Source organism: Thermobia domestica, chromosome 8 (genome assembly GCF_964235325.1).
Source record: "Thermobia domestica chromosome 8, izTheDome1.hap1.1, whole genome shotgun sequence".
NCBI lineage: Eukaryota > Metazoa > Arthropoda > Insecta > Zygentoma > Lepismatidae > Thermobia > Thermobia domestica.
Genome location: NC_137461.1, coordinates 8735753 through 8749732, shown reverse-complemented (window position 1 = coordinate 8749732; position 13980 = coordinate 8735753). Strand labels below are relative to the sequence as shown.

Below are 13980 nucleotides of genomic sequence, written 5' to 3'. Positions count from 1 at the left end.
TCGTGCTCCATTTCTAACGATGTACCGAACCCTCCGCTAATTCAACTCCCAAATTGCACTCCAAATATCGATTTTTAACACTCTTTAGTAACTGCGCCAATGTAAAATGTACATATAGAACAAATGTAAGTAAAATTTAAACAGTTCATGGAATATAAAGCAAGAAACGAAACGACCGTAAGGGAGGAACAGTGATTCACATGTAGATTGTTCTAATCTAGTGTTATGGACTCCTTGATTACAAAACAGTCCACGTGAATTTGTAGTAAATAAAATAGCATCTGTGAGTTTTCTTCTGATTCTTACTTGTCCTCTCAGATTTTCATTCCACCAATTGTTTCATAAATATTCCCTTTTAAATGTATCCCGTATTAAAGAACATGGAATAAATTAAATATTTCGCTTCATTTGAATACGGCAGAAAAATATAAATGTAAAGTTATCACCATTGTTTAAATATTTTTAAAAAAATTTCAACCGTCTTAAGCCGTTGCACGTATGAGATAAGAAATATTTCAAGTGAGTATTATTTTGACACGAAAAAGAGTCCGTCAATTGACTGGTAACGTCGCTGTAAGTGGGTTGAGTAATATGAACACAACACTTACAGGCATTCTTCACATCATCGGATACCGTGCACAATAATTGTATAACACTTCTGCACATACATACTAAAATTATTTACTATAGAAACATACAGAATTCTTTTCTTTCATTCGTAGGTCCAATACAAGGGATTACTCCAATTGAAATACTTGAAGAAATTGAGAAATTATCAGGTAAATTAAATTATTTTGATCTTAATAATGTTAAATAGAAGTTCTTCACATATCGCACTGCATGTTTTCTGTTATTCGTGTAGAAAGTAAAGATGTTTGACTCAAATAACCAGTTTGCAGTCTCTAAAAGGGTAAATGAGCTTCCTTTGCAAGAAAACAGAAATTTATTTCAATGATGGACCTGGATTTGTACTAGAGATAACATTATATGTCAACTTTGTTATAAATAACTGCTATTAACTTTAATTCTATTGGTATTGTGATTTAAAAGCCATTTGCTCATGAATTGGGTCAGGGCTAATTCCTCAATAATTGAATCCACTGTCATTATGATTGGATTAGGCCTCTTTGAACGCTTTTAAACTCAAGAACATCTGTTGAATATGAAATATACTTTACATCGCAAACGACCAGTCAAAATTTCAAATAAAGAGCCAGCGTACGGCATTTAAGGGGAATTTGAAGCATCAGTGTTCTGAAGAAAAAAATCATAGTTGCCAAAATTTTCTGATGCTTGGTGTTGAAAATATGAGTGTTGTCAAATACTGCTATATTACCAGCTCTTGAACATCAATATTTGTATTATGAAATGATATAAACATTACTGTTAATTACATTTAAACATAATATTTTATTATATAGAATAAGTATGAATCAGTGTAACAATAAGTTTGCTTTGCAGTGTTGCAAATTCAAAACAAGAGCCACTTTTCTCTATATATGTCCTCAGTATCTTAAAATAAAATTGAGTGTTATGTACACTGAAATTTAAGTAATATCCTATAACGTAATAATGGGGTGTACCATACAAATATACGCACTAAATATTGTTGAATTCTTTTTACTTATGATTTATGTGAATTTTTGCAATAGTGGTTGCACAAAAGAACCATATTTAAAAATCGTTTTAAAACAGAGAACATAAACTGAATTGAATACATAATTAGATAAGCTTACAATTCCTATACCTCTAATAATAAGTTTTGTTATATTTTGAAAATCGTAAAGAGGGAAAAGATGACAGGTTTTGATATATGGAATAATGAAACCGAAAATATACACGAATAGAAGGATTCAAACTACACAGCTCACACTTAACTATCAAGTTTGTTGTTATAGTTAATAGTAGCACGTCCACATTTACAGTTGCTAGTACATACATTGTTGTTACTTTAACAGTTACACCTCTTTGTAAATAATGTTCTACACATCCACAGGATCGTCAAATGCCCCGACTACTACAATTCCTTTATCAGAAGGAGACATATCTAGAATTTTTGCCTAAGAATGCTGCCCTATCTTTTTTTGTTATCTGGAAGTGCAAGGAAGTTGTTCCATTTGGCTGGAAGTGGGACATTTTTATTTTCTACAACACGAAGAATCTATGTTGACTGTTTCGCTCTTTTCGTCTGGCTTCATCTTTAATCCTAGCATTGTCATATACACCGAAACGAACATCAACCCTGCTATAAACCTGGGCACTGTGAAATGCTGAAAAGCAATTTCATCTTTAGGACTGCCTAAGAAGGAAATCTATGTGTGTCCATGAATGGTAATAGCTGATTCACCTCAAGAATTAATATTTTGAACGTTTTTGAGAGAAAAATGTCCGTAAGTAGTACTGAAGTTACAGTCCTCTGCCAACATGCCATTTGAGTCGCATGAAAAGTATTTTTGCCATCAGGCATTTCGTCTAGGATATCTGTGTTATCGACATTGAAGTGAACAAATTTCTTTACGTGCAGATTGGGAGGTATAACTGCTCCTGCAATATCATGCATAGATTGCAGTGTCCTTTCTGCTAATGCTGTATCCAGCTTCTGTAGCTGATAATAACTGATTACATGGCTTGCCTTGTGGGAAAACTCCACTAGAAGCTTAATTCTGCTAGCTTGGTGAAGAGTTAACTCAAGACCAATATGTTTTAATGTCAGTTGCTTACACAATAAACAGTATCTTGCAATGCTTAGGATACGATCAATACCATCCGCAATGATGAACTCACCATTACCACTTTCACAATGCAGTACACATGTTTCTCCAAATATGATTCATAGAAATATTAGAAGACTTTTAGAAACAAAATCTGAAGCACTTTCTCGGCTAATATGAACACATTGTGACTTTGAATGGTTTATGATGTCCAATCGTATTTACAAGACTATATGTAGAGGAAGAAACCAGCCTAGTCCTAGTCTCTCTCCTAGTCGTAGTTTATCCCAGTCTTATAAGTGGGAATCAATGCATCGTCTTCATTGCTCAATTCTTTGAATACATCATAAGACATACGAACATATTGAGACGGAATCAGAAGCATTAGAATTATTTCGACATCAGTTTTTCCTTCCTCTGGGTATGAAGAGTACTGTATCCCTAAGTTCTGACCTCAGATGGTCTTTAAATGTTCAGCATCGGCTTAGCCTATATAGCTAACAGGTATGGGAGTTCAGGGGGATTCTGCCAATTCAATGTAGCGACGCCATATATCGTTTAGTTCCAGCATATGTCCTCTGTTTATGTGGCATTATATTTCCTGAGGAAGACACACACTTAGTATATCACAGGACTTACATTTTTCACCAGTTTTCTGAGCTTCGTGGAATGATATTTTCCCTCTGTGACAATTAGATCATTTACTTCTCCTAACTGAATTGACAGTGTTTTATGAGTATTTGCTTTCTGTAGGACTTTGTCACCAACTGAAAATGTGGTAATATAATATAATTTGTCCTTCCTTTCTTTGTGACAAAATTAATATTTCTTTTAAAAATTTAAAAGCTGAACATCACTAATTAACGTTCTTGAAGATACACCATAATTGTTACCCACACTTTCACTATTATTTCTTCCTAGTAGTCCTTCCCCCCTGTAGCTTGTTGGTGATCCACTTTGAAGCAAATCAAACCTCCGCTGAATACGATCAATTTGCTGTTGATGAGTAAAGTGAGGATAACAAGAATGATGCCATACAACACTAACATAAGTATTTTCTGGAATTACGTTCTGAATATGTTCAATAACATTTTCATTTGCTACATCCCGAATCTTCAATCTTCTCACAGTACACTCCTTCACTTTCAATATTTCATCGTCGCTGGCCACTCTTACATGCTCATTGTGTTACTTGATGACAAAATATACATTTATCCGGATCATATATATGTGGAAATTTACGTTTTATTGATGACGCAGGCTCCATTATGTTAATTTACAATGGCAGGATATGTACTATGGTTCTTCAAGACTACCTGAGAAACAAATTTAAAAGCAAGTTTTTATAGTTCAAAGATCCATAGAGGAATGTGTTTAACATGATTCTGAAAAAGCTACAATGTGCAGATAACGAATATAGAGAGAAAAGTTTCCACAGTACATGCTAGAACCAACTGGCAACATTGACACTTCTGATGAAGCATCATGAACAAGTTAGAAATTAGTGTTTCACAATTTAAACTAATTCATATATTAATAAAAGCAAGAACAAACTACGATTTCACAACAATTTTGTAGTAATAATTAAACATTCCCTTCATAATAAACACTAACAGTTGGCAACACTGTAAAACGTCCTTACATGTCAGAAAATTTGGTAACCCCATTTTTATATGCGAACAGGTCAATAGTCTTCAAAAAATAGTTGCACCTCATTCCCCCAAATGCAGTTACCATCCTTATTTTGCCTCTTTTCTGGAAATTCGACTAGCCTACATGAACATTCTAATAACTACCTCGCAAACAATTATTTAAATTCTTGTCAGGATTACCCGGCTTATTAACAGGAGACTGAAGTCAACTACTTCCGACAGATGAGTTAAAAATAATACTTAATTATAATTTTTGCCATAAATTAGTAAGAATGTAACAAATAAAAAATAATTAATTAAATGATTCATAGAGCTGAAAATGAGTAAAATTAATATATCCTGGAGCCATAAATATAATTGGACATCATTTTTCTTATATCATATGTTTCAAACATATTACTTTTCATGTGCACGCATGCAGTGGCTGATGCCTTTTTGCATAGGAAGAATGTGTTAATGAGAAACATTTTAACCTTCTTCCTCACCAGCATACAGAGTGTTTCCGTGAAAATTATTTAAGTTCCTCTTTCGTCTTTAGTATACCTATTTTTTTAAAGATATTTCCTTATTTGGATCCTAGTTGCATGGAAAATACTTGTAAAAGTTCCAGGATTATGTGGCTTAAAATTTCGGAGATCTGACAAATGGCAAAAAATCATTTGTCGTCATTCTCTTAGAATACATATTTTGCAAAATCCCGAATCACCCATAGCCTAAGGTGCAACGAAATATTTACATAAACTTTCAACGTTCTGTCTGTAGTAGTTTCGATGAGTCAGTGAATTTACCAAATATATATTTATCCCTTTATACATGTATATATAGAGTGACTTGAAAGATCCGGGAGGTGCACAAACTTCGGGAGGTATTTCCTAACATTAAAAGAAGACAAAAAGTCAACTTGAATGTTGTTGAATTCCGCGTCCTGTACTAGTAAGACGAATGCCAACTTGAATTCGAATCCTTTCAATTGGAATGAAACAGAATGATATGCACAAACTGCAGTAAGTTATTAGTGACATGAAAACTAGTTAAATGTGGCAATAAACATCAGCAAAGTGTATGAAGTACAAGGTTCGTGGATCAATTCTCGTACTCCAGTATAAGGGTAGCCAACAGATGACGGGTTGAGTGCAAGGGTAGATAACATTAAGAAATAAACTAACCAGGTTTGCTCTGAAGTATCCCAAGTACAAAAATAAGGATCGGAACCATTAAGGAATAACCTTTTATTTATACCGTGTTCGTGATATATCTTTCCGTCTGGTGATTTGTAAATTTAGGTGGCTCCCTCCACTAAGTACCCACCATCCGTAGAAGAGGAAGGAGTACGTAGAAGAGGCTGTTAAATGTACCTATGCTTTCTTCCTAGAAAATTTCATAGTTACTTACATTTAACATTTAAAATTTGTATCTCTCATGCTAAGCTTTAGATAACAACATGACAAAATAAACATCAAAACTCTTATATCCAACACTATCTTACCTCATTTGATATACTATATCCGAAGTTTTATATAAATCACAAAATAAAAAATTAAACAATAATCAAATTTATTGGGGCAAAAAGCACACACGATAACAATTTTAAAAAACACTAATAAAAAATGGGAAAAACTTTTTTTAAATAAATAAATAAATAAATATAAATATATTATAAATAAGTTTATAATCCCATTTTATGGAAATTGCAAATATTCGTTGTTCACTGTTGCAATTTTTCATACAGTGTAGAACGTATATTTGTAAGTGGTATTTTACGTTTTCGTTTTCTTCATTTTCACTAGACAAGTAGAACGAAAACTAAGAAAGAAACACTATTAATATCTTCATCATTCATATGACAAACGTCACTGCTGGAGTTAGAACATAATATCTTTCAACAATGAGGGAGATGAAATCATTAATCTCATTATTATCGCTGTGCGATCTTATTCATTTTTCATATGAGTAACATAGTTTTCCTCTTGCTCTGGTTTCCGAATACATATTATCCACTTCTCTCACCTCAACGTTTTTTGCAAACAAAAAGAGCGGATTGATACGAAGTTTACTGGAATATTGTTCCCATAAAACTAGGAATTATTGTTAAACATTACAACCATTTAAATACCATTAAGAAAACTGAATGTCTATAAACTGAATAACTAATATGTAGACAATGGATAGTTAACTAAATATCAATCAATAACAAATAATTGAACATATCGTGCCTTGGTCAGAGAATTCTGTAGGCACGATGTGTTGAGTGAGGAACGAATAAATACTTTCCAAATAAGGTTCGACGAGATGCGCTGAAATGTCTTGAGGGAAGAAGCACCTTCTGCGTAGAAAAATACCGTAGTTTCTCTGTTCTACGAAATTTGACTAGCCAAGCGCTGATTCCAGGAAAATGGGCTGCATGTGTGAGGGTTGTTCAAAATTTATATAACAATATCGTTATAAGTGGTACCTTGAGCAGTTGTGCAGACAGAGCTAGTTTGTGCATATCTTTCTTTCCCGTTCCAAATGTCACGATTAGATTGGAGATTCCAAGTTGGCACACCTGTCACTCGTACACGACTCGGAATTCGACAACATGCAAGAAGACTTTTTGTCTTCTTTTGATGTCAAGAATCACCTTCCGGACTTCGTGCACATCTTTAAGTTCCGTCTCAATTGCCGAGATTAGACTGTCAATTCTAATTTGCCAACCCTGTTACTCGTACATGATGCGGAATTCGACAACCTGCAACGGGACATTTTATCTTCTTTTAATGTCTAGAATCACCTCGCGGATTATGTGCACATCTTTCAGGTTCACCTGTACCTATCTCTCTCTCTCTCTCTCTCTCTCTCTATATATATATATATATATATATATATATATATATATATATATATATATATATATATATATATATATATATATATATATATATACAGGACTTATAATTTATGCTGATACGCAATTTTGACTATAAATCTAATAAATAAACAATGGCGAAATTTTGAAATATGCAGATATTTACATAGGGATATTATTTGACATCAAACACAATATCAGGTTTTTCACATTTAAAATCTACATGTTATACGAAAAGTTCTAGTGTTACACTTCTAGTTCAATGTCACATTCTGAGCACGCTACAACTTCACAAAGATATCAATTTTGTAGGTCTCTACGACAGTAATAACGCGCAGGAGATGGACGAAGAAACGCAAATTGAAAGTCCTTAGCGTTGAATGCTATGATCATGATATTAGGTAATCCGATTACAAGGCAAAAAGTTACAAAGAATAGAAAAATCGGTATTTTTTGAAGGGATGTATTTAAGAAATATTTGAATTACTATATGTGATCCGATAAATTGTTTTTAACAGGTAAAAACCCATATTTGTCCTTACAGCAATTTAGTATCTCAAAATGTTTTGAAGATATATTAAACAAATTTTGCAACAATATGTAATTCTGAAAACATTCTTTTCTTTTTAAAGTTCCGTAAAGTACGCCCTTTTAAAAAGAAAAGCAAGCTTTGGCATTGTCTTTCACATCCCAGGAACAATGTGACATATTAAATTGCTGTAAGCGGTATAATAAACTGTATGTTTGTTGAAGATCATGTACGTAATTGGGTGTCATATTTATCTAAATAGTTTCTGGAAATTAAGAACTTTGAAAATATTAGTTTTTTAATTCCTTGTAACTGTGTTTCAGTTTATTCCAAATAAGTTATATTTGCAACCCGTCGTCGCTTTTGATGACATCCACACTGAAACATCCATCACAGTTGCTACTTTCATCATCATTCCACATCACCGAGCGCCAAAAGTAGTTCACTTTAGAAATCAGAGGTATCCTAGTTTACGTCTTCGGCATTTGATCAATCCACAACAATTCACCGTCTGACCTTTGTCAACTCATACATCTGACCTGACCCTCGCCCCAGAAGTTACAAATGAATTCATAAGAGTAATAATATACTGGGTACTTCGGGAGGTAACACCTGACAACCTAACACCAATATCAGACAAAAATATGTAAACGCTGGGTTCACAAATACTTTCTTTCGGAGTTATAGGCTGCTGAAAACATTAAAAAATGAATTTTAAATGTCCATAGGACCTTAATGAATTTTTAAACTATAGGACCTACCGAGTCGGGTCAAGACTTCATTTAGGAACTATAGTATGTGTTTTATCAAAATATCCAAGTTTTACAATCCTGCGGTACATCCGCACCAATTTTTATAATTGTAGTTGGTGAGTAATTCAAATTAAATGTCCATAGCCAAACTGCCTCTATAAAAATTGTTGCGTGAGCACCTTAAGGGAAGAAGCAAACTAGCTTAGTTTTAGGACACTTACATCAGGTACGACGAGTTCCTGGTTCGATCTCAGGCTGTGGAAGTTTGTAGTGGACAATAGTGTGTTCGTGGATGTTCACTGATTTCTCCCATTTCTTCTCTCTCATTCTCATTTCAGAACATTCTTCACTAATCAGTCGTATTTTCTACTTTAAAGGGCATAATTGGGAGATGATAGAGTAAAAAATTCATTGCAGACTACAAGGTGCGGAAAAATTCGCGAAATAGTCCAATATCTCGCGAAATATACAGATCAGCAGAACAAACAAAAACACGTGTTAAATAGTTTCTAAGAGGCTATGCACCGATACCAAAACGCAACTTCATATCTCAACCCCTTTCGGGGTTACAGAGGTTAATTTTTAAAATTTTAAATGGTATCCCCCTTTTTATTGTATATTTGTGTTCTACAGGAAAAGGGACAGTGATTTGACCCATAGTTAAAAACAGAGGCTTTACGGATGGCTCTTGAATCGACAGGGGGGGGTATAAAACGTTCTGAAAAAGAAATTAGCTATCCCGTATTCTATGACCATACAGTTAGTATACTGGCATGCGGGATGAGAGCTCCTGAGTTTGATTCCCCCTCCGATTAAAATTTTATCTGTATTTTTGTATCCAAATAATGACCTCATACAGTTTAATTTCTATAAAATAATGTATTTGACCATAACTTATTAAATTGGAAGAAAATCCAAATTATGACATAAAATATTTGCTTTTGTTGTAAATAATCCTATGAACTCTGGACCTACTGCTAAGAACAACTCCGAAAAGCTGCTTTGATTGACAATTATCAAATTTGTGTTGTATGTAACTTGAATAAAAACCCCATCGCGTTTCCGTACCCTGTCATTTTGTGTGTCCATTCAAGTGCTATCCCGGAAGGTACTGTTTTGAATTCTGGGTCAAATCAGTGTCCTTTTTTCTTGAGTATCTAAATGTGCGATATGAAACGGGGATTCCCATTTAACATTTATAGTTACTCCTGGACCCACGAAAGTGTTGATCATAGTGGGTTGTATTTGGTATGATTGGATAGCTTCTCCAAAAATATTTAATACATGTTTTTGTTTGTTTTGCTGATCGGTATACTTCTTTAGATATTGGAGCGTTCAGAGACATTTTCCGCACTATTAATGATATGTATCACATAATAATTAATTTTGGTTTACCACTTGATTCTTGGAGGTCCAGCACTCAAAGAGAAGCTACAACAACTGACAAAGGAACAATGTGAAACTTTAGTTGCTGCCCACGCAGCTGCAATCAAAGCAAAAGAAATGGGTGCTGGATTCGGATTCGGTGCAGGTGCTGGAGCAGGAGCCGGAGCTGGAGCAGGAGCAGGCGCGGGAGCTGGAGCAGGAGCAGGCGCGGGAGCTGGAGCCGGAGCAGGAGCGGGAGCTGGAGCAGGAGTAGGAACCGGAGCCGGAACTGCTAGCGAACAAGCAATAGAAAGGTTTACCTCTTCAAGTTTAATAGCTGCTGCATTAGAAGCTTGTGCGACTACTGGTAAAGGTAGATATTATTTGAATCTCATTATTTCTTACAACATTTTTATTTAGGGCTATTCTTTCTTTGATGTCAGGATAAAATCCTGCATCTTATATTTTACTTACTTCCATACTGACTGAAACTCTACAAAATATTCGAATGTATAAATCCAATTGCAGTACAATATTCTCAAGCATTTTTGTTCTGCTTAGTAACATCAGTGAAAAAATAACTACTTTATTTCAAATGTATGTAGATTGCCTAAACAAGTAGCCAAGGTAATTGATTTCGTATTACCTCAAAGGGCGACAGAGCAGTTCGTAACTTGTTCGGACTTTTATGCTGCGCATTTAACAGAAACGTTAACCATTATTCCCTTCCACTGGTACTCTATGATTGAACAATAACTTAAAGGTAAATAATAAGTGTTAAGAAAACTTTCTAAATAAGTCCTTTATAAAATATATTTGAAAGAAAGGAATACACTTGGTGAGGTAAAATGAAGAACATAAATTGAAAGTTAGAACAGTGGGTACGATTAGCATACTAATGCTGTTTTTTTATGTTCGTATATACCAATGGCGGGAATTAGTTGCTGATTCCATTTTATTTATATACTTTTGAATTAGAAATTAATTTTAAATATATTTGCTAGCACTACAACATTTAAAACAAGTTTAACATGAACACCTTGATGCATGATGATGTCATACAGCATACGATTGCGTCACTTTTGGTTTCTTTGAAACAACAAACAGTCCTAAAGTAAAACACCGTTTATAAAATAACTAAATCTAAGCTGTATTTAGTTTTGGAAATTTTTACTTCATAATCGCACTCTGTTCATTCATTTCGCTTCCTGTAGTCATTCAGTGCACAGAATGCAGATAAGTTTTATCACCCGTTCTTCCTTCTTGTAATGCATAAAACATTATTCATAATCATATTTATTTCAACATTAATTTAACCATGCCAAATTAATATGGTTGCCATCAGATTATAGAGAATGTCGAGGTTATTTCATGTGGTCAATCACTGATCTTCTCCATTGATATGCGACTTTTAATTAATGTTTATATTATCTATTGAAGCTTTCCTGGCCGCCATTTCAACCACCAATCAGAAGAGTCCAATCGTACATACTTGAGTATATATATTCCATACACTCTATTGCACCATCATATTTGCCTGAAGATGAGGACGATGTCAGGCCTCGAAATGTCGCAAGATATAACAGTATTTACCTGGCAGCTAGCCCGAGAAGACCTGTTCACAATGTTTATATTATCAATCATTATAGGTCAGTAACGGCAAACATATGAAAATCACATCGCATCAAGCACAGAACCCACTGATTGTATTCACTTCTGTAGTATCCACAAATTCTCTAGTCCTTAATCTTTTAAACAGTGCATGGTCCGATGTATTCATTTTGACTCACCGAGAAAGGAGTTTCTCCTGTATCCCTGATTTGGTAAACCATTATGCACAAAATTCCATTTGAACTTGTATTAATGTCTGTTTAAAATGTATCTGAACATAAAGAAATAATTCTATAATACGCTGACCCACAATTATTTACTAATTTATTCAGAGCCGTATATCTAAAACCATTGAACATAGTAACTTGAAATCTTCATAAAAATGTTCTTCTAAATCTCTACACAAACGATAATAAAAAGTACAAAAATAGAAAAAGGGGGCTAAAATATTCTTTCGTTATTGGTAACATTTCCAGAAGCATTACATCTAGGAATTTTTTTCGAAGTAACTGTGTGACTTAAAAGTGTTCCATCCTTACTGCATGATTCTCTTGAACAGTTAAATGTATTATAAACAACACTAAATGTTCTAGTTCTATTGTACTTCAATTCAGGAGTGTTTGGCAAACTGTGATGTATTTTAACTATTAGATAAAAACTATTATTTTTAAATATTTACTCTTATGTTGTTTAAAAAAGTAGCAGACAACTGGGGTTATTATATAACATATTTTTTACAGGACCTGTACAATCAGTTGAAAGACCGTCTGGTGAACAGCACCCTCAAAAAGTGATTCATCCCGAATTACCTGCTGGTACGTTCTGTCGTTCCGTATTATTTCTTATTGAGTATTGTATATAATTATTTATTTTGTGAATTCATAATGGAAATACCACCACACTCATTTACATATACAGTATATATATATATATATATATATATATATATATATATATATATGCTTTTGTGTGTGTGTGTGTGTGTGTACGTTTACACTCATAATACGTATCTTTTTCGGCAAAATTTTAAGGGTTAGGTGGAAGAGCAGCCATGGCTGAACCTCGCCCGCTTCAATAAAGACATTTTCATTCATTCATTCATTCATTCATTCAAAATGCTGGTACAGCTAAGCCCTTGGCTCACCACAAAACTTTGTGAACAACGCAACATCTTCCATCAGACATAATTCTGGCTTTCTAATATAAAATGTGATACTTCCTAATAGTCTCATAATGGCCTCACTAGCTACAGTTTAGTACTGATAATTTATTAACGAATCAGAAAGTTAATCTCTGAACTAAACTTACTTAATTACAAACATTAATTATCCTGAACACACATAATTACGAACATTAACAATTATTCTGAACACATACAAATTAGTCTTCTTTGACTTAATTGTCTTTTCTTATTTTTATAGGTATTAGAAACTAACGGTGCATTGTTTATTCGATCATACTTCCTTAACTTTATCCTATACTTTATTATTTTGAGCAGCTTCGAAGCCTCTGCGACCAAGCTTAAATTTCTTGATGTATATTAGACTAAAACCATGTTTTTGACATCCTAGTCTCGCAGACCTAAAATTAGACAAAAGTATAGGTACGGCTATGCTGTAAGTGCAGGACCAAAACTTTAGTGATATCTGTGAAGGTATACGTACAACAATTTTTACTTTCAAACCCGTGCTTCAAGGTTCAAAATTCCGCAAGCCTTCTCCGCTGGTCTAGTAATACCGCATGCGGCTTTGTTGCACGTGGTTCCGGATTCGACTTCAGCTCAGAGAGCATTGAAATTTGAATACATTGCTGGGGTTCATATTACACCTAAAAGTGTATTACACATTTTACGTTTCATATACTCTCCATGTTGAAAAGGGAAGCTGAACTTCAAACAAAAAAGAATTGAAATCTTGTATTTATTTTGCTTCAACTTAATACACTGAAATGTCGTATTAATTCAGCAATTTATCAGTAAAACATATCCTGAAAGCCATCAGAAAAATTGTGTTTTCATTTATCATTGTGCGAGTCATGCTGGAAATAGCGACGGGCTGCCACTGCAATAACTGGTATATGTATTTGTCCCTTCAACTTCGTTTTTCGTTGTCTCTTAACCCTATCAAACACAACCATACTGAGAAAAATCCGTTATCCGGGCAGCGGTACATTGTACAAATATACGAGATACTAATATTTACTCTTGAAATCAGTACAGAGTATGCTACATAAACACTGCCCTTAGATGTTACATCATGCCGTTGCAGGATGTCTGACATCTAATAGTCTTCCGTGTATCACTTACGTCAGCTATACGTTACATACGTCAATCTTTATGTGAGATCCTGACCACTTATACACAGTCCTTACGTTCGTACGAAAACAACGTTTATTCGGAATACTTCTACGGAAAGTACTATAAAATATACTTTTCAGTTATATTTTGCTGTACGTAAGTAAAAGAACTACAGAACTTACACATGTATGGTACGCTTTTACGTATGCCACATACTTT

At 34.0% G+C, this 13980-nt stretch overlaps 1 protein-coding gene across 1 annotated transcript in view; it reads left to right on the top strand.

Annotated features, from left to right (window-relative positions):
- Positions 1 to 13980, top strand: part of LOC145692677 (uncharacterized) — a 1521027-nt gene that overhangs the window by 980394 nt on the left and 526653 nt on the right. The window contains exons 272-274 of the mRNA XM_081768059.1: positions 723 to 779; positions 9901 to 10227; positions 12206 to 12280. Of these exons, the coding sequence (XP_081624185.1) occupies positions 723 to 779; positions 9901 to 10227; positions 12206 to 12280 (459 nt within the window). The remainder of the gene's footprint in view (positions 1 to 722; positions 780 to 9900; positions 10228 to 12205; positions 12281 to 13980) is intronic.